Raw genomic sequence first — 19608 nt, forward strand, 5'->3', positions numbered from 1 at the left:
TCTGCCCCGGCCCGGAGTCACCCGCTCTGTCCCGCAGGCCCGCAGCCTCGGCGCCCGGCCGGCCGCAGCAGCACCGGTCTCGCGGAGCGGCGCCATGGCCCTGTCCCAGGTGCAGTGTCTGGACGACAGCCACGTGAACTGGCGCTCGAGCGAGGCCAAGCCCGAGTTCTTCTACAGCGAGGAGCAGCGGCTGGCGCTGGAGGCCCTGGTGGCCCGCGGCCGGGAGGCTTTCTACGAGGTGCTGCAGCGCGAGAACATCCGCGACTTCCTGTCGGAGTTGGAACTCAGGCGCATCTTGGAGACCATCGAGGTGTACGACCCGGGCTCGGAGGATCCTCGGGGCACCGGCCTCGCCCGGGGGCACCAGGACAGCGGGGTTGGTCACTGTGCGGAGGAGGCCAGCGGAGTGGGCGGAACCCCTGCCGAGGCCGAGCCGCCCCCCTCGCTGGAGTACTGGCCCCAGAAGTCCGACCGCTCCATCCCGCAGCTGGACCTGGGCTGGCCCGACACCATCGCCTACCGCGGAGTGACGCGGGCCAGCGTGTACATGCAGCCCCCCATGGAGGGGCAGGCCCATATCAAAGAGGTGGTGCGCAAGATGATCAGCCAGGCCCAGAAGGTGAGGAGCCACGACTGGGAGTTCCTGCAGAGGTGGCTGGGGCCCGGCGTGGGGACCCCAAAACGGTCTCCTGTGGGTCTCTTTGCTACCTTCTGGTCGCTTCCTAGAGGGAGGTTCCTCCTGGACCTCCTGGGATTTCTGTTTCTTTGCAAAGGAGTAGGGTTCTGGAGCCCTCTAGCAGGGGACTGGGGCTGCCTCCTTTCAAAGCATCGGGCCTGTGTGCAGGTTCCCCAGTAGATGCTCTGAGGGGTGGGGTGGGGAGGAATGGCACAGCTTTCTCTTACTACTGTCCTTTGGATGACACGGATTCACTCCTGAGAGTCGAGATTCTCTCACACACCATGAGCTCTGGTGAAGAGGGCTTTTGTTGTGATTTGGGGTGATAGACGTGGGGATTAAGAAGCAACGCAAGTCTGAGTCTGGCTTGGAGATGTGAATTCAAATCTGCTGTTTCCTGGCTATGTTGAGCAGAGAGTGAGTTGTTCAACTTCTCTGAGCCCTTTTGTGAGCTTTGCAAAGGCAAAAACTCTCCTGGGGAGAGAGATGGGGAGATGCCTCAGGACATACCTGTGGTCCTAAGTGGAAGAGGAGTGAATTCTGATGAAGACTGTCCACTTGGGCTGAGCTTTGCCTTTGGTTTTTTTGTTTGTTTGTTTGTTTGAGCTTTGCCTTTGGAAGGGTTCTCAGGCCCCATCTGGACCTCCCCTTCCTCTGCTGCTTAGCTGGGCAGTGCCTCACTGACCCAGTGACACACATACTGGGAAGGGTGCAGGCAGAGACTGGGAAGGGTGCAGACAGCCAGGCCATTGCCTAAAGCTATGACCACAGGCACATGCTCCTTGCAGATGACTTTTCTTGGTTTCTGAGCATGTCCTGGAGTGACTGACCCCTAGTGGGCTGTGTTGAGAAGGATTCTGAAGCCAGTTCTGGCCTGGGCTTGTGGGATGAGGGTTCCTGGCTGAGTCTTAAGCCTATTGCTATTCTAACCCCAGAGTGGAGCAGCTGACTGCACCAGGCCGGAACACTGGCTCTGGGGATCATCCTGGCTCACAGGTGACTCTGGGGAGCTCTTGGGCAGAGAATCCAAAAGTAGCTTAGCAGCGGATGAAGTGGCCCCTGGCTCAGGTTTCTAGGAAGTGGAGTTCTTGCCCCACAAGGGGCCTGGGATCCAGGTGGCTCTGGGGCTTCCAGTTTCTAGTCTGTGAAGTGGGATGGTGAGAGCAAAAGCTGAGCCTCTGGCTATTGTGAGGATGGAGGTGGAGGGGTGTGGGGAGGAGGAAGGGATCCTCATAGTTATTAGGTGGAATAACTCACTCCACACCTGCCAAGGGGGAGGAGGGTGCCACTGATGTCAGTGATTGTGGGGGTGGCTCTGGCTGGGCACAGAACCAGTTCTGAGAAGGTCTGCTGTGACCCTGTCACCCGGCTTCATTCCCATTTTTAAAATGGTGAAACTGAGGCCTGCGGTGGGGAGGGGCTTGACCTCCTGTGCCTTTCCTCTCCTCCAATAATACCACTGTGCAGCTCAGCCTGGGCACAGCCACAGTGACTGATCTCCTGTAGGCAGAATGACAGCCAGCCTGTCCCAGTGATGAGGCCAGATAGGGGCGCCATGGGCCAAGCTTTCTGTGCTGCATCCTGCATCCTCCCCAAGTCTGTGAGCACAGCTGAGACCCAGCCTTTTCATGCCCCCCACCCCTGAACAAGCACAAGGTTATTGGTGTCACCTGTTTGAGGTGACAGGAAGTGCTGGACTCCAGTGCCAGGCCTGGTCTGTTTGTGTGGCATCATTGTCACAGCTCCCCAGGTCTGACAGGAGGGGCTTCAGAGGCAATGGAGGCCAAGCCCACCTGTCACAGACAAGGAACTCTGCAGCGTGGAGGGCAAGATTTGTTCATGTTCACCGAGTGCTACTTTGAACCAGGCTCTGGCTCTCTAGCCCTTGGGCATCCCTGCCACATCTGTCACTGACGCATGGTCAGATTGTGTGCGTGGGCAGGCAGTGATCACCATAGGTAGTATGGATGGAGTGGTGTTTGGGGTAGTCTTATCTCAGGGAGTGTTATCTTTACCATTTCTCAGATGTAGAAACTGAGGCCAGGCTGGTAAGTCTTTGCCCAAGATCACCTGGCCAGCTCTTGGATGGAGGGTGGTGGGCAGACCTGTTTCCACCCAAAGGCTAGGGCCTGTCCTTTGTGTCTGCCCCTTGTGTCTGGGCAACAGTAGCAGGATAAAGTGACAGGCAGGGCCTGGGAGGGGCAGCTGAGCCAGATGACCTGTAATCCTTTTCTCCCCTGCCCTGGCTGCTTCCCAGGCTCATGGGGCAGGGCGGGGTGCTGACAGATGCAGACAGGGTACTTTGCTCACCTGGTGGGGAGCTCCCTGCCTTATCTCTCCTGATGATCACCTCTTATCCCCTTCCCCTTGCCTTCTCTTTTCACCCTGAAGCAGTGCAGGAGAACCCAGCCCCTAGGCCTGGATGGGGATTTTGCTGTCCTGGCTGCAGGCCACTCGTCGGCCCCCTTGCCACAGGAGTTTCTGGGCTGTGGCTGTTGGCACTGAGTCAGGGCGGCCCAGCCTGCCACCTCCTCACTCACCCGGCCCTGCCGTCAGCACGACAGCAGACCCCGGGGCAGGGAAGTGACACAGCACACACTCGGCCCACGCAGGCCCGGCCCCTGGGGAGCAGCCGCGTTCCCATCAGGACTACCCTACTGTTCCCCCTTGCAGATAACCGGGGTGGGGTAGTGGGTAGTAGTACCAGGGTCAAGCAGTGTGAGGTTAGGCCCCTGCTGTGCTGCTACCTGGCTGTGGGACCCGGGACACAGCCCAGCTCTTGCCACCTTGTCTGTGAAATGGGTACAGACATTCAAGACTGTTAAGGGTCCCTTCTGCCCCGACACCCTGCCCTGTGATTCCAAGCTCCTCTAGGACAATGGATGGGTGGTCGTGCATCTAATGCCCCTGGCTGTGTGGCTCTGAGCCAACAGCTTGTGCTCTCTGAACTGCCCTCTAGTCTCCCTGGGTTCTGACTCCCAAGTGGAAGGTCATGGGCATGCCTTCCCCGACCCTCGGGAGCCAGGGGTTTATCTGATGAAAAGCCTGCTGTGGGTTTCCAGCTGCATGCCGGGTTCTGGGCCTGTGGAATCATGCCCAGGAGGGGCAAGCCCAGCTGCTCTCAGAGAGGATGAGGCTGGGTGAGGTTGGGGAAGTGGCTGGAGAGTGGTAGCCCCAGCCAGAAGGGAGCACAGGTGACCCAGCAGGCCCCCTTTCTGGCCAGTACTGAGCCCCCAGTGCTGGCAGATGCCTTTACCAGCCCTTGACAACCAGGGAGCGGCCCTGGGGACAGAGACAAACACGCTTTACCACTTTACAGCTGGGGAAACAGGGAAGACGAGTTGCCAGGGGTGAGACCCCAACTAGAACCCAGATCTGTGCTTGCCAGGCCAGGGCATGGGAGTGGAGATCAGAGAAGTTAAGTGTCTTGTGCAGGGCCATACAGCAGGAAGCAACTTGAGCCCAAGCTTTATGATGCCCGATTAACCTGATGTCTTTCTGTCAGGTCCCCGCCTTCACACACTGGAGTTCTGGCCCTCAGCTTGGCTCCAGGAGAATAAAAGCAGCTTAATGAGGCATTTATTAAATGCCAGCTACATGCCCGGTGCTGAGCAGGCACTTTCCTCACACTGCGCAACCCTCAGCACCACTCTATAAAGTAGGTGTTGTGTCCATTGTCCAGAGGAGGAAACCAAGACCCGGTGGGGCTCGGAGAGGTCAAATAACCTGCCCAAGGCCACAGAGCTGACAACTGGAGGTGCTGGGCCCAAGACCTGGGTCTGAGCTCCGAGTCCTACTCCCCACAGAAGCAGCAGGCTGGCCCTTCCCGGTCTGACTCAGGACGGAAAACACAGCTTCTCCAGGCTCCTTGGCCTCTAGACACTGAACACCCTGGGGCTGGCCATGGGGAGCCGTGGTGGTGCCGGCCCCTGTGGCCTGGGAGTTGGCCGGCCCCTTCCTGGCACCAGGAGGGTGGGCATCCAGTGCACCCTCAGCTGGCAGGGGTCACATCATGACATCACAGTGACGACAGCCTGCAGACACAACAGCAGTTCTGTACATCATGTTACCTGGTGACATAGAGCATACTCTGTGTTCACACAATGAAGTCTAGAAGGGCATTTTCCAGAACGTGTCCCTTATGTTAAGCTGTGCACTGGCGCAGAACCACCCCCGCACCGAGAGAGGCTGTAGTGGTGATGGCCCAGCTGGAGCCCAGAGGGGCAGTGGTGGCCCAGGCTCCTTCCTGCTCTGGCAGCTTCCAGCCCAGGGCCTGGGACTCACACCTGTCAGGGTGGGAACCATCTGATATCATAATCCCAGGTGCTGGCTCCTGTCTTCTCCCCACGGCGCTCGCGCTGTAATTGTGTGTTGAGCTGGGAGAGGCCCTTCCAGGAAGGAGCCTGTGAGGCGGCGGCTGCAGCCATCTCTGGATCTTGAGCGGGCAGCAGTTCACCTGCCAAACTGCTTTTATGTCAGGTGATACAAGCAGATGATGAGTGCAGAATGGATCCTACAGGGTCTTTGGTTGGCTGGGCCTGCGCTGGGTTCCATGGAGTTCTGGTCTCCCTGCAGCTGAGAGTCCTGCCCTCTGGGCCAACAGAGGGACTGGTCTTCCTGGAGGCCCTGGCTCACCTGCCTGACTTAGCCATTCCCGTGCCACACAGGCCTCGGTTTCTTCATCTGTAGCATGAAGGCCGGCTACTTGTTTTACAGAAGTGACAGACGTGAGTGCTTGGAAGGGCTGAGTGCTTGGAGGCTGCTCAGTGGGGCAGCGTTGTCCCTCCATGTCATGAGCAGCCAAGAGGGAAGGAGGCTTGTCCCTTGTGCCCCGGCACGGGTTGACGCCTGCCAGCCAAGCTCTGGTTGGGTGAGCTGCCCTACCTCCTTTTGTGGGGTCTGAATGACCCTGGGCTTGGACCTCTTCTAAGTTAAATTTCACATGGGGTGGTGGGAAGGTGTCATCTTGGTGACCGTCCCGAAGATAGGCCCTTCACCTCTGATCTCTGTGGATCACTGGACCCTGATCTCAGTGCCATGGTGAACTAACACTGCCTCATCAAGTCAAGGTTAAGTAGATCTAAATGGGGTGCGTCAAGCTCCCTGTGTGGTCCCCATCGTGGAGCTGGGACCTGTGAATGCTGGGTCTCATTCTCATCTCTCCGCCTTCACCTCTACCCTCCCTGTGAGCCTTTCTCTGGGGTGGTGTGGGTTGAGAAGTGATGAGCTCACTGTCCTGCGAGTTCAGTCAGGGGTTCCACGGAACGCAGCAGACAGGACCAGCGCATCCGGTGCCTCAGCCCTGCCCTATGTGACCCTGGGCAAATCCTTTCCAGGCCAGGCTTCCTTAGCAGTTAGGATGCCCCACTGTCTGGCACTTTGGATCCTGCAACAACAGGAGTTTAAATGTCTCTGAATCTGTGGTTTTCAGGTTTTCCGAGATGTTCCCTGTTCCTGCAGGTACTGTGTTTGCCTGGACCCTGTGCCCACAGGCCTGGCTGCGCAGGACTCAGAGGCTCCATGTGGCTGGCGATAGGAAGGAAGAATTTTGTTGTCTTGCCTCATCCACGGGGCACATTGCTGGTCACCTGTTGGGCTTCCTGGCCTCTGCCAGCCTCTTGTCTCTGCAGAATTCCTAAGTCTCTGGGGGAGGCGGGAATCTTCGGGTAACGCTCCATGTGCTGGACCAGGCACAGGCAGGGCTGCTGCTAGGAGGACTCCCGTGGGTGGGGAACAGCACGTGTTTTCTGACTGCTGCAGCTGTTTGGTGCTCAGGAGGCACAGCCTCCTTTAATTGGCCTTCAAGAGGCTTCCTTCCTAATAGTCTCGGGATGAGGCCTGTTCACAAAACTGCTGCGTGTCACATGGGAAGCGGGCAGGGAGGCCATCCAACCCACAGTCCTGGTTAACAAGAAAAGGAACTGCGGCTTTGAGTAGGGAAGATGGCTGTCCGGGGAAGGTGGTGGGGGCTTCAAGGGGAAAGGACCTTGTGGCCAGTACTGAAGGCAGGTTTGTCTCAGGACACAGAGTGGTGTGTAAGTCAGAGCTAGAAATGGACACATGATGTTACCGCCCCCAAGAGCCTGGGAACAGAAGAGGACTGTGCAGCTCTGGGACCATGACTGCCCCCTGGAAAATGGCAGAGGTCCTCACCACCCTCTCTGATCTCCAGAAAAGGAACAGGCATATGGATGTCAGTCGGTTGGCCCAGTTACCACTGCTATGGAACAGACAAGGCTGTTCCTTAGACCAGTCCTCTCCCCGTGACAGGCCTTCAGAGGACAGGATGGGATAACTGATTTGGAGCCAGTGGGGCGCATATCCAGGAGGCCCCCAAGACTTCCTAACACCTTGAGAACCCATCTATCCTGCAGCAGCCATGAGGAGTAGGAAGGGAGCAGGTGAGAACTGAGGTCTGTGTCCCAAGCCTGCTGCTGCAGGATGTAAGGCAGCGTGCCTCTTTTCTTCCTGCCCCCGTTCTGCACCCCAGCAAGGGAGGGAGGTCGCACCGAGCCCTTCCATGGAGGCCGCTGCCATCCCAGAGCCTTGATTTCTCTTTAAAATCTACATGGGGTGGTAGTAGCTGTAGTGCCAGGTCTGCTGGGCTGCATTCGCACCGCTCTGAGGGCCTGAAAACTTCTATTTCACCTTTGGTGTGCGAAGATACTTTCTCTGGCCATAAACTTCTAGGTGTGTGGTTCTTCCCACGTAGCACCACAGATGTCGCTCATTTCATTGTCTTGTGGCCTTGATTCCGTGAGAAATCTGCCTTTCATTTCTTCCTATGTATTTTTTTCCCTTCTGGCTGCTTTTAAGGTTTTATTTTAAGATGATTACTGACTTTAGGTGATTTGACTATGATGAACTTTGGTGTAGTTTTCTCTCTGTTCTGCATGGAAGTCATTGAACCTCTTGGACACATGGATTTCATTTTCATCAAATGTAGAAGTGTTTGGTTATTATTTTTTCACATTTTTTTTCTGTCTCTTTCCCAACCCCAAGGCTCTTCTGAGACTCCAATTACACGTATATTAGCTTGAAGTTGACTGTCAGTGTACTGATGAGCTGACCATGTTTCTTCAGTCTCTTTCTTTCTTTTTCTTTCTTTTTTTTTGTCTTTTTGAGACAGGGTCTCACTATGCAGTTCAGGCTGGCCTTGAGCTCACTTTGTAGCCCAGGCTGGCCTCAAAATTGCAACAATCCTCCTGCCTCAGCCTCCAAAGTGCTGGGATTACAGGCATGCGCCATCACGCCCAGCTATTGTATTTTTCATCTTCATTTTACATTTCTGTTTGTTTTTTGAGATGGGGTCTCACTATGCAGTTCAGGCTGGTCTTGAACTCACTGTGTAGCCCAGGCTGGCCTCAAACTCACAGCAATCCTCCTACCCCAGCCTCCTGAGTGCTGGGATTATAGGTATGTGCCATCATGGCTGATTTATATTACATTTTTCACCTCTTGAGGTTTGATTTGATCTTCTGTGTCTGTATTTGATGTTTTCAACATATGAAATACACTTACAATTGTTTTTGTCTTTGTCTGCCAATTCTAACCTTTGTTGTCAGTTTTTGGTCTATTTTGATTGAGTCTTATTTTCTCATTTTTTTATGTGTCTAGTAATTTTTGATTGAATACCAGATGTGGTGTATTATGTGTTGTGGGCTGCTGGTGTTTCTTTGTTTATTCCTTTAAATATGCAGTTAAGTTTCTTGAAAAAAAATTTAATTTGTGTGAGTATGTGTGTGTGCATGCCTGCATGCATGAAGGAATGTACCCAGGACCTTGTGCATGCTAGGCAAGTGCTCTACTACTGAACTATACCCCCAGACCCAATTTAAAACTTTGAGTTTTTTCTTAAACTTGATTAGGTAGGACTAGCTCAGTTTAGGATAGGTGTTAAACTGTGGACCATGGGCCAGATCAAGCCTACCATCAGCTTTATAATCAAACACAGACATACATTCATTCATATATGTACTGTCTGTGCCTGCTAGCAGATTTAAGTAGCTGTGATAGAGAACTCATCATAGTCCACAAAACCTAAGATGTTTACTTTTTGGCCCTTCCTGGGGGTTTGCCTATGCTCAGTCTGGGATTTATATGTAGTACCCTAAGGTAGTCTGCAAGCCCTGTGTGTTTATAGGTTTTCCACTTTGGCCGGGTGAAGCATGAGCTGTCCTGATCCTACATGAGCACCAGCAACTGCTCCAGCTGTTCCTTTCTGGTGGTTCTCTTTAAGCCTTGGTTGTTTCTTCCCATGCATTAGCTGCTCACCTGTCAGCTGAGGACTCAAAGGAATCCTCTGCAGGTCTCTGGGGTTCTCTGTGTACTTCTTTCCCTGCAGTACCTTGTCTTACAAACTCTACCTGCTACACTCTGAGCTAATCCTGTGTCCTCAGCGGAGGGAGACCACTTGACTCTTCCCAGGGGAGTCTCCCAGCACTGTAAGCTGGAAGCAGCTGGTGCCTTCTTATGCCTTGCCTTGTTGGAGCCTCTTCTCTCTGTTCTGAACCACATATTGTCACTGGCTTTCTAGTTTTTGCCTGAGGTTTTTCTTTTTTTTTTTTTTTTTTTTTTATTGCTGTGGCAAGAAGGTAAAATCAATCACTGTTATTCTACCGTGGCTGGAAGTAGGAGCTGAATCTCTGGTTTTGATGGCCATTGCTGCAGCCTTTAAGGTTGCCCACAGCATTCCTGTGAGCCGCCTTGGGACTGCCTTCTTCTGCTCTGCAGCTGGCCAGAGAGAAGTGAGACAGTGGGTCCTGATTCCTGGCCTGTCCACCCTACCTTCCAGGGGCTGTGGGTTTGGCTGAACAGGAGTGGGTTGGTGGACAAGGTGGGTGAACACAGCCGCAGCTTGCTGGCCCTATGCCGGTTCACCTGTATTAGTGCACTTCTTGCCAGTGATCTTGCACAGGGGATTCTTATTTTCCCCACCAGCAGACTAAGGCACTTGCGCAACATGGCTCAGCTTTCTAGTAGGAGGGGCTGGAAGCAGACACGACAGACTCTCCCACTGCTGCATATCCCAGGTGCGGAAGTGACCTGTCTTAGCTGTACACTGTGTTGAGGCCACGTCAGGGCTCCAGGCTGCATGACAACTGGGTGTGTCTCTCCCCTGCTCTCAGGGACATTTGCAGAAAGACCACAGCTGGCTCTCTGAACATGTCCAAGAGTGTGTGTGGCCTCTGAGGGTGAGGAAGGCAGGGCCATTACAGAGGGCTTGTCACATGCAGGTCAGAAACTTCCCTGCCTAACCCCATCTGTCTCAGCACCAAGGCCTTGTGCGAGATGGCCTTTCTGTGGCATCTCCAGAAATGCGTGAGCATTGTGTGCTTAAGCTAGGTGAGCACCAGAGTACTGATGGAGAGGAGCGCGGGTGGTGGAAGAACTTGAGCTGGGTTTTAGAAGCTGGATGGGAGTTGTCCAGACAGAGGCACAGTTGGTAACTGGCCTTCAAGGTGGCAGCCTGTATGGGGAGCTGGTGGACCAGAGCATGACCTTCTGGGGAGAGGGACCAGAAGGGTCTGGGCCTCCCAAGAGAGGCTTGGCCACACACCAGCGCTTTTCCACTAGTGTTCAGCCAGCCCTTCTCAGCCCGCCCTTCCTCCCAGTCACTTCCAGGAAGGCTTGTTCCACCCACTTGCCCTGCAAGGGCACTTTTGTTCCATGCAACGGAGTCTGTGGTCACGGGGAGGCTAGAAAACAGCTGCTGTGGGTGCTGGGAGCCGCAGGCTGGTGTTGACACCTGGCAGGGCGGGAGCCTGCAGGAGTGTGGGGAGGTGGTGTGGCCACCTGCACTTCCTCTCACAGGCCTGTGGGTGCAGCAAGATGCCCTAACCAGCCCAGACAGGCCCTGATGGGCTCTGGGCAGGGCAGCTGGGCACAGAGGTGGGGGTCTTTCAGGTAAAGATGTCAGAGAATAAAGGTCTTGAACACCTTGTCCACTACCCCATTGTGCAGGTGAGGAAACTGAGGCGCAGAGAGGGGATGCCGCTCACTCACAGTCCAGGCTGGAGCTCAGTGCCAGCCTGAGCCTGCTGTGTTTGTTGGGAAGAGCGTTCAGGCTGTGGCTGGGGAGGTGGCTCGTGCTTTCCTCTACAGGGGCCAGCTCTATGGTGTTCAAATGAGATAGACCCGAATGGTGGGGCAGACCCACACCCGTACCTGGGAGGGGCTGTCGCTGGTGCTGTCCCTGATCCCTGCAGTTGCTCTTGGGCTGAGCCACGTAGTCTGGTTCTCAGTTGGTGAAAACTTCTTGTGACCTGCCCCAGGCTGAGCCCCTCCTGCTAGACTGTGTCCTGGATGAGCTCACAGGATCATGAGTTGAGCTGGGCTATCCAAACAGTTATTAGGCAAGGTAGTGAATGTCACCATGCCTCAGTTTCCTCATATATAAAATGAGGAAAACAACCGCTGCTTGTAGCATGCTTGTAAAGACCAAAGGTGGTCATGGTTGTCAAGCCATGGAACTGCCCTATGCTGAGGCTGGCTGCATAGGCCTGGTTCTAGCCTCCATCCCTGACGCTGGTCCTAGCTTTCCTGTGTACAAAATGGGGAGGGCATGGTAGGTCTCAGGGGCCTCCAGGAGACCTCAGTGGCCTGACTGTGACAGGCCAAGGTGTGGGGGCTGGTGGGGAGTATGAGGTACCCCATCCCAGTATCAGCTCGAGTCCAAGCAGTACTCCCTGTCCCTAGCACCAGCTGGTATCTGGCACAGGCCCTCATCTGACCAGCCCCATCACCATGCCCAATGCCTGGGGAAGCAGTACTCAGCATAGGGCCCCATGGGGGTTCCCCTAGAGGGGACAGGCACCACCCCGACAGCAGACAGTCCCTGGATCAGGCACCCTGGCTGGCTGAGGGCGACTTGGGGAACAGAACACGTGGCGCCCATCCTGCCGGGACATGTCCTATAGCCCAAGCCCAGGGCAAGTCCCTGTCTGCCATGGCACCCAAGGCCTGAACCACTGCTGACCGATCTGGGGGTGTGGAGGGGTGCCAGCATGCCTCCAGGGAGGAGCTTGCTTGCTGTGCCTTGATGAAGCCTTTTCCAGGACAGCACGCAAGGGTGTTTGCCTGCTTCAGAGTGGCTTACCCAGGGCAACCATGGCTGGGGTGGCTTGGGAGCTGTGGGGTCCCAGGTAAGGGCTTACTTACTGCTACCCTGTTCCCAAATTCAGTCTCCTCACCCTTGGCTGGTGGGAGCCCACCCAGCCAACATTATGTGCCCTCATACTCACCTCCCCCCGGTTCTGGCTTTTCCTGGGTACCTCCTGGGTGGGGGCTCACTCTCTGCCTGTCTTTGGTCTGCTCCTGGGAGCAGAAGGCACTTCCTCATCTGGCACTGACAGTGCTTCGGTTTAGCCTACCTCTGTCCATCCCAGCCCCTCCCCTGACTGCTGATCTCTGCCCCCCTACAGCCTTGCAGAGGCTCAGAGACGGTGAGCTACTACCCTAGGGGACAGAGGGCACCCTAGGCCTCAGCATCTGGGGAGTCCTGGCCGGTTTTACATTCCATCTTCTGCGAGTCCATCACCTGCCAAGCCCTCTGAGACTATGTGCCAAGGGAAGAACCGGGGACCAGCCCTGGCCTGGCCTGGGGGTGGGTCCAGGCCCTGCCCTAACTTGCTCTGTGACCTCTAGCCAGATAATGACCTCACTGAATCTCAGTTTATCCAGCTGCATGCTGAGATCTCACTGCTATGGAGCTTGGAAGAGACGGGAAGTGAGGGTCAAGACTACCAACCTTCTGGGACCGCCCTTTGAGGCTGGCTGTGGGGAAATAGTAGCACCTGAGTGTATATGAAGCCCTCCTCCAGGTTAAGGTCTTTCTACATGCTGCTGTGTCCACGTGTGCTTGGTTTTTCCGAGAAATGGGCCTTGTACTGATGAGAAAACTGCCCACGGAGGTAAGGGTCTTCCTTAGGGTCTTCACCGAGCAAGTTCATGGCAGGGCAGGTGTGGAGCCTTCCCTTTGCAGGAATTTGGTTTTGGTGCCAGATAAGCACTGGGTGTCAGCAGTGGCCTGAGGCCAGGGAGGAGTCCCAGTGGGCCTGCAGGGGCCAGCCTGGTGATCTCACACTGCAATGTGTAGACACGTCCCCAGCAGGCTCCAGGCTGCTTCCTGTCACTGGTGGGTATGGCTCCCAGGGAAGGATCCTACCAGGCCACTTTCATAGTGGGGGTAAGTGAGCTCAGTTCTTTACAGGCCTGGGTAGGTGCCAGTTCAACTCCGTCCCCAGCTTGCTGTGTGGCCTGGAGCACTTCCTAGCCTCTCTGTGTAAGGGACCTCAGGCAGTTCTGATCCCAGGGGCAGAGGGCCAGCCTTGGGGGTGCAGCAAGGAGTAGAGATCTGTCTGACCCTATAGCATGGGGTAGTGTGACAGGCATGTGTCCTGGCGGCCAGGGAGAGGACAGGAAATGAGGAAGAGACAAAGGCCACGGGCTAGGCCTATCACTTGTCTCTGTGCTTCCGCTGCTCTATCCCCGAGGACTCTCAGGTGAACAGTTGGGTTTGGCCAGGCTGGGGTGGGTAGGTACACTTTGACCTCAGGGGCCCCACCCTGAGCCAGTCCCAGGGAGGGAGGTTACCTGCAGTGGGGATAGATGTCAAATGACTGGACAAGCAACCACACGTGCTGGTTTGGGCTTTGTCGAGACTGCACAGGAGTAGTGGCAACAAGGGAGGCCTGCCAAAGTCCACAGCAGCCCTGGACACCGGGGGGAGGCCCCAGCGAGTACTGTTGACACCTCTGGGTTGTCTTTGTGTTGCCAGCCATGTCTGGGGAATGGACCAGCGCAGGGCCCCTTCTGAGTGGCGGTGGGAGCGGGTGACAGCAAGCCTGATCCAGGTGAGGCAGGAGGTGCTCTGGGGGAGCTGTGACAAACACAGGGCCCCACACAAAGATCCTCCTTGACCCCTGACCTTTCAGACCCTCTTCCCAGGCTGCCTGTGGACCTTGTACCTCCTGCAGCAGCCTGCTCTTCTCTCTTCCCCTGCTTCTCACTGTGTGGCCACTTGGTTTGGAGTTCTGTTCCCCTCCTGCTGCCTGGCAAGTCCAGCCAGAGGCACTGACTGAGCCTGTGTGTCCTCAGTGTCAAGCCAGAGAGGCCCCAGCCTGTCACTCCATGGTCATGGGCCCACGGCTGCTGGGGGCAGGGCTGGTGCGGGCACTCCAGGACCAGCGTGCCATGGGAGGGCTGTGTCCTCTTACGATGCTCTGCCCCTACTGCTGCACTGACAGCCCAGTCTCTTTCTGTCCCCAGGTGATAGCTGTGGTCATGGACATGTTCACTGATGTGGACATCTTCAAGGACCTGCTGGATGCTGGCTTCAAGAGGAAGGTGGCCGTGTACATCATCGTGGACGAGAGCAATGTCAAGTACTTCCTGCACATGTGTGAGCGGGCCCGCATGCACCCGGGGCACCTCAAGGTGAGCCGGCTCCCTGCTTGCCTGGACAGCTGGAGGGCAGGGCTCATTCAGCTAGTCAACAAACAGTGTGAGTACCTGCCTGTTGTGGGTAGAGCCTATGCCCAGCACACAGAATTCCTAGAGCTGTAGGCCAAGCAACTACATAGCTTGAATGCCCTGAGGGAGAGGATACTCACTGCCTCCAACAGGCAGATAAGATAAGCACTGATTAAGTGCTCGAGGACCAAGTGCTGGAGCTCATGCCAGGTACTACATCACGTTTTCTTTCAAAGCAGCTCATGCCCCAATGGCCACCTGTCTGCTTGTCCACCTCCAATGACAGGTGTGTGTTCATCCCCTCCTCAGACAGCTCATGCCCTAGCTGGAGAGCTCTGACTCCCAGAAAGTCCATTCTTAGGTTAAACACAAATCTGTCCCCATAGAATGTCCTCACACTGGTATCCAGAGCTGACTCGGAAGAAGCTCCTTCAGGCCAGGGTCAGAGCTGAATGGGTCTGAGTTGTAGGAGCGGCAGAACAGACCTTGTGGATGGGGAGGACACTAGGAACAAGGATGCAGAGAGGGCTGCCTGAGGCTCTCACCACTGCTTTACTGCATCTCCTGAGCTTGCTGTGACACCTCTCTGGGTTTCCGGATCTTACTGGCTCGGCAGAAGAACAAGTGAACTGGTGTGCCCAGGCACCTCCATTCAGACATCCAGCCATTGCTTGGCACCTGCTGTATGCAGAATGTTTCCCTGCGTGCAGAACAGTGTGCCTGATCAGCAGGTGATGTGTGGTAGGTCCCACCTGAGGTACTTTCTGTGGGTTAATTTATTTAATCCCCACAGTGATCTAGTGGGATGGGGCTGTCCTTCCTGTTTTGGAGATGAAGAAATGCGTGTCTGTCCTGGAGTCTCCAGTGGGGATCAGGTCAGGCTTAGCTCCATCCTCTGGTGGGTCCGAATCCTCTGGGCTTCAGGCTTTGGGTCTGCATGCAGATCCCAGAAGGGGCAGCATGGGCTAGTTAACCAGGGGCTGGGCTCTAAACCTGTAATTTGTAGGCATTTGTTAATACCCCTCCCCAAGCTGAGTCCTTTCAAGTGGGTGTGAGCACTCTGCTGTGAGTCTCTAATTTCGGGGACATTTTCATGTGGTCTCCCTGGTAGGTTGACGTGAGACCAATGCCCGCCTGCTATGTAATTAGCACTGGAGTCGACTCCGGTGGCTGACAGTTTATGCCAGAGAGAGCTTCAGTATGCAAAAGGCAACTCTTGGAAAGTAACTGCAGAGCCCCCACCACCTGTGCACCTGCCATACCCCAGCAGGTGCTTCCCATGGTGTCCCTCCATAGCGAGATGCAGAGGCCAGGATACAGCCACAGGTGCTGAGGGGGTCCTAAGCAGAGAAGCAGTGGGTGGCCTCCACCTGGGATTCTGAGCTCTCAGGAAGTCGAAGGTGGTGGCCAGGGGATGGTCCCTGCTTGTGGCTACCTTCAGGCCTGGAGAGCCTGCGCCAGAAGAGGCCTGTGGTCATCTGAAGTAGTTTCCCACAGGCCAGATGGGGAAACTGAGGCATGAGGGAGGCCAGGACTTGCCCAAATTCTTTTAAGTCAGGGGCAGAACCTAAAATCCAGGAGAGAGCAGTGGGTTCTGGCAAGGAGGGTACAGACCCCATAACCAGGATACCCTGGTGCTGTTCAGAGTCTTCCTGTCTGCCGACTGCCAGTGGGACTTGAATGTGTGGTGCCTCTCTCCTCATGGCTACATTGGTGGCTCACCATGGTGCTTGTGGGTGAAACAAAAATGCTCTGCCAGCCCAGTACAGCTACACATCTCCTGGCTGTAACGCAGGAACCTCATGCCTTGGGGCAGGGGCTTGCCCACATCCTTCCCCACGGATCACTGGCCCATCAGTTAGCCCATGACCATCAGGCCCAGAGAGGGGCAGCTCACACTGCAGTTCTGCTCAGCCTGCCTTGTTCCATTGCCTCACTCTCTGGGAAGGTGACAGGTCTGCAGGAGTGGGACACCTTCGTGGGAAAGTGTGACCTGGCTTCCTCATTCTTGCCTCTGAGCTAGCTCCTCCACAGCCCTGGGCTGGTGACTGCAGGCTCCTGGGACCCAGCCCCAACCAGGTGTCACTTTGTCCAGGACCTGCCTGGCTTGCCTCCCTGCCTGCAGGCTGACTGGGTCTGGACCTGTCTTGGGAGCACTTCCTCTGCGGCTAATCCACGGCCCGCCCTTGGCTGCTTGCTGCCCTGGCCCAGCTCTGTGCTGACCTGTCCCTGGATCCGTGGGACCCAGGATACAGCGTAAGCCTGCTGGGGTCATATTGTGATCATGGGGTATTAGCTGTCAGTCTGGAAGGGCACTGAGAGCCAAGTCTGAGCCCAGCCTTGCCACCTGCACAGTAACCGTAGGCAGTCATCGAAACTGCCCCGGCCTCTATTACCTTGTTGAAAAGTGGGAATAGTGCCATTTATTTGGCAGAACTCCTGGAAAGAGTAAAAGACCCTGTGGAAATGAGTTCTCTTCTTGTCCTGTCTTTGTTTGGGGACAGGCAGTGTTTTTCCTGTGAGACCCCAGCTCTGGCCTGAGTACCAGAACCATGGTCTGGCTAGGAGGCGCCTTCCTTCCCTCCCTCCTCCTGAGCTTTGAGCCTGCACCCAACACATTCTGGAGGGTTACTGCTTCGGCCAATCCCAGCCCTGGTCTCCTGGGGGTAGGGAGCAGTGTGCACAGCCTGTCAGGTGTGTGGCCCGGTGTCTCCGCATCTGCCTGCAGCTCAGTTGGCCCCACAGTAGCACAGATGGGGAGCAGGCCTTGGAAGAGCACTCTGCCTTTTAGCCCCTGTGTTCCCTCAAGGTCACAGGGCCAGGCTGGTGACCAGGCCACATTCTGGGGTGCTTCTAGGTGCTGGGGATACACCAGGCCAGCGGGAGCTGGGCTGGGCCTTGAGGCTCTTGGCTTAGACTGAGCAGGAGCAATGAGAAGCCCGGCCAGTGTAGAAAACTCCCCGGCTTTATGTGGCCAGACTGGAAAAACCAGCAGCTACTTTAGCAAAGACTGGACCGTTTCTGCTGAAGGAGGAAACCTCAGCAGGTGACCGTAGGGAGGCACATGGCGAGAACGCAGAGCAAGGTCTCATTTGGACAGGCCCGTGGCTGCTCCTGGGCCAGTGGAAGGTGGGAGGGCCACAAGATGCGTCCTGATCAGGCGTGGCCTGGGAGCACGAGGCCTGGCTGGGTGTGTGGGATCAGGAGACAAAGGCCCCCCCCCCCCCCCGCCTTCCCCGGATGTCCGCACACCCATCTTGCCCTCTCCGATCCAGACCAAGGTGTTTGATGGATCCAGGGCGTAGTTCTTAGGCAGGGTGGGAGGGGTCTGTCCCACTCTGGGCCGTGGTCAGAGGCGTATTTGTCACACATCATCTGGCGGGTAGAGCCCAAGGGAATTGTTAGCATCCTGCATGCCCAGCACGGCTCCCCTAGCTCAACTGAGCAGCCCTGGTCGAGAAGAGGCAGGACCCTTGGACAAGGGTTTGGGGTGAGGCTAGCTCAGCTCTGTCCTGTCACACTCCCATTACACAAGGATGGTTCACAAAGGACTTCACACTCCAACATCATGACAGCTTGGGAGTCAGAGTGAGTGTTGACCCTATGCACAGCATAGGAGAAGCAGACCCTTTGCAGAGCGTGGAGGCCGTCTGAGCCCCACACACCTGCCGCCACATGAGTCTCTGCTGTCTTCTGTGCCCCACTCTCCTGACCAGGCCTCACCAAATGGCTCAGGCCTTATCAGCATGCGTCTCTGGGGTTCCCCAGCCTCTTTCAGTCCAGGAGATGCTGGCAGAGAGTGGGCTGTTGAAGACCTGCCCTCAGGCCTTAGAATGGGAGATGTGGGCAAGTCTCTTCCCTTCCCTGAGCCCCCTACCTGCCAAGCACACTGATAGTTCTGGGGTCCCTGGAGAGTCTGTACCTTCCCAAACATTTTCTGTTTCTATGTGTCAGTCCCCTCTACATGGTCACAGTCACAGTCCATGGCCCCCACTGTCATGAGACACCCACCCAGACAGTGGCCATCTCCTGCGATGCTGTGTGTGGCTATACTCCATCCACATGGTGGCCCTGGGGCACAGATGAGCAGGCCCAGTTCACAGATGAGAAAACCAAGTTAGCAACTGTTTGACGCCGGGACTGATCAGCACTAGGCCAGAGTTTACAAATGGCCAGACCCTCCCGCCATAGTCTTAGTTGGCACTAGGTGAGACCTATGGTTCTGTGAGCTCAAGTGAGCCCAGGGGGCCTAGAGGCCTGGGTGGTTTTGGTGCAGGATGCTGCAATCTGCCCCAGCTCTGGTGCCATCCTGACACGTGTGTTTGGCTTGGAAACTGCCCTTAAAGAATGGATAGGAGTTGCCTGGCCACCCCCCTACCCTACCCTACCCTATTCTGACCTGAAGTGCCAGAGTGTCCAAGGACTTGCCCTGGGCACCCACTTGGGATATCCTTGTGTCCCTCCACCCATCTTCTCACTCTCTGCTGGGGGGATCCCAGGACCTGGGAGACAATGAGGCTTTGTGGCATGCCTCACCTCTGCTCAGACACCTGAGACATTACCTCATCTGGCCAGGCCTGCTGGGTGGAGCCACCCAGGAACAGGCCAGGAACAGCCCATGGGGCCGAAAATGGAGAGACTTTGCTGCAAGCCCCCTGTTGCCAAGCCCCAGCCGTGGGTGAGACTCAAGGTCAGGCGCAAGCCCTCAGTGTGCAGACAGAGAAACAAAAACCCAGAGAGGACCAGAGGCTTTGAATCACACAGCAAGCCAACAGCACAACTGCAGGCTACTTCTCGCATGGCTCCTGAGTCACCCTGAGGTGGAAATGCCGGCGCCCTGAGCCCTTCACTGGACAGAGCTGGGGTGGGGTGTGGAGGCTGGTGGCTGAGGAGGAGAGTGTGGTCGCAGCAGAGTATTGGGCTGGAAGCCACAGGATGCCTCAGAGCTGGCTGTGGTTGGCCACAGCTCACAGGGGAAGGCCTCCAAGATCTTTGTTCTGACCTCTGATCCCCAAGCGTGCTTTGTGTTGGGTACAAAGTCACGAGTGCTAATTGTCCTGGGCCGGGGCCAGCTTCCTGTTTAACTGGCTGTGTGTAGACAAGTATCCCATGGGCGGGGGGCTGGAGGGCTGTCTGGCAACAGAGGCTGATCCTTCTGGGCTGGGCCCAGCAGCAAGGTGGCTGTTCACCCCACGGCTGGGTGGGCATCACTTGAGGACTCCCGGGGGCCCACCCCCATCAGCCTCTGTGGACCCTGCTCTGGGGCTGCCCGGCCAGAAGGGCGGGGATGTTGGAGGGAGCCCAGCACAGGGCTGCAGTGGACACGCTGTCTCTCCAGTAGCCTCAGTCCCTGCACCCCCAGTCGTTTCACACATCCTCCCCTGCACAGCCAGAAGTGTTCCTGACGTGCGGGTCCACCACAGCACTCTCCATTCTAACCTTCTCACGGCTCCAACTGC

General features: G+C 56.2%; 2 protein-coding genes across 6 annotated transcripts in view; one reads left to right on the forward strand and one right to left on the reverse strand.

Annotated features, from left to right (window-relative positions):
* Positions 1–19608, reverse strand: part of Slc5a10 (solute carrier family 5 (sodium/sugar cotransporter), member 10) — a 73322-nt gene that overhangs the window by 14333 nt on the left and 39381 nt on the right. The window lies entirely within an intron of this gene.
* The window catches only part of Fam83g (family with sequence similarity 83, member G), a 28741-nt gene that overhangs the window by 532 nt on the left and 8601 nt on the right, over positions 1–19608 (forward strand). The window contains exons 2-3 of one of the 2 annotated variants that reach the window (XM_005399278.2): positions 38–619; positions 13946–14113. In XM_005399278.2, coding sequence (XP_005399335.1) covers positions 95–619; positions 13946–14113 — 693 coding nt within the window. In that variant the 5' untranslated portion in view covers positions 38–94. Of the gene's footprint in view, positions 1–37; positions 620–13945; positions 14114–19608 lie in introns of those variants that run through there. The other variant, XM_013522189.1, reaches the window with a different exon arrangement.

This window comes from Chinchilla lanigera, unplaced genomic scaffold (assembly GCF_000276665.1).
Source record: "Chinchilla lanigera isolate Chin_1 unplaced genomic scaffold, ChiLan1.0 scaffold00066, whole genome shotgun sequence".
Classification (NCBI taxonomy): domain Eukaryota; kingdom Metazoa; phylum Chordata; class Mammalia; order Rodentia; family Chinchillidae; genus Chinchilla; species Chinchilla lanigera.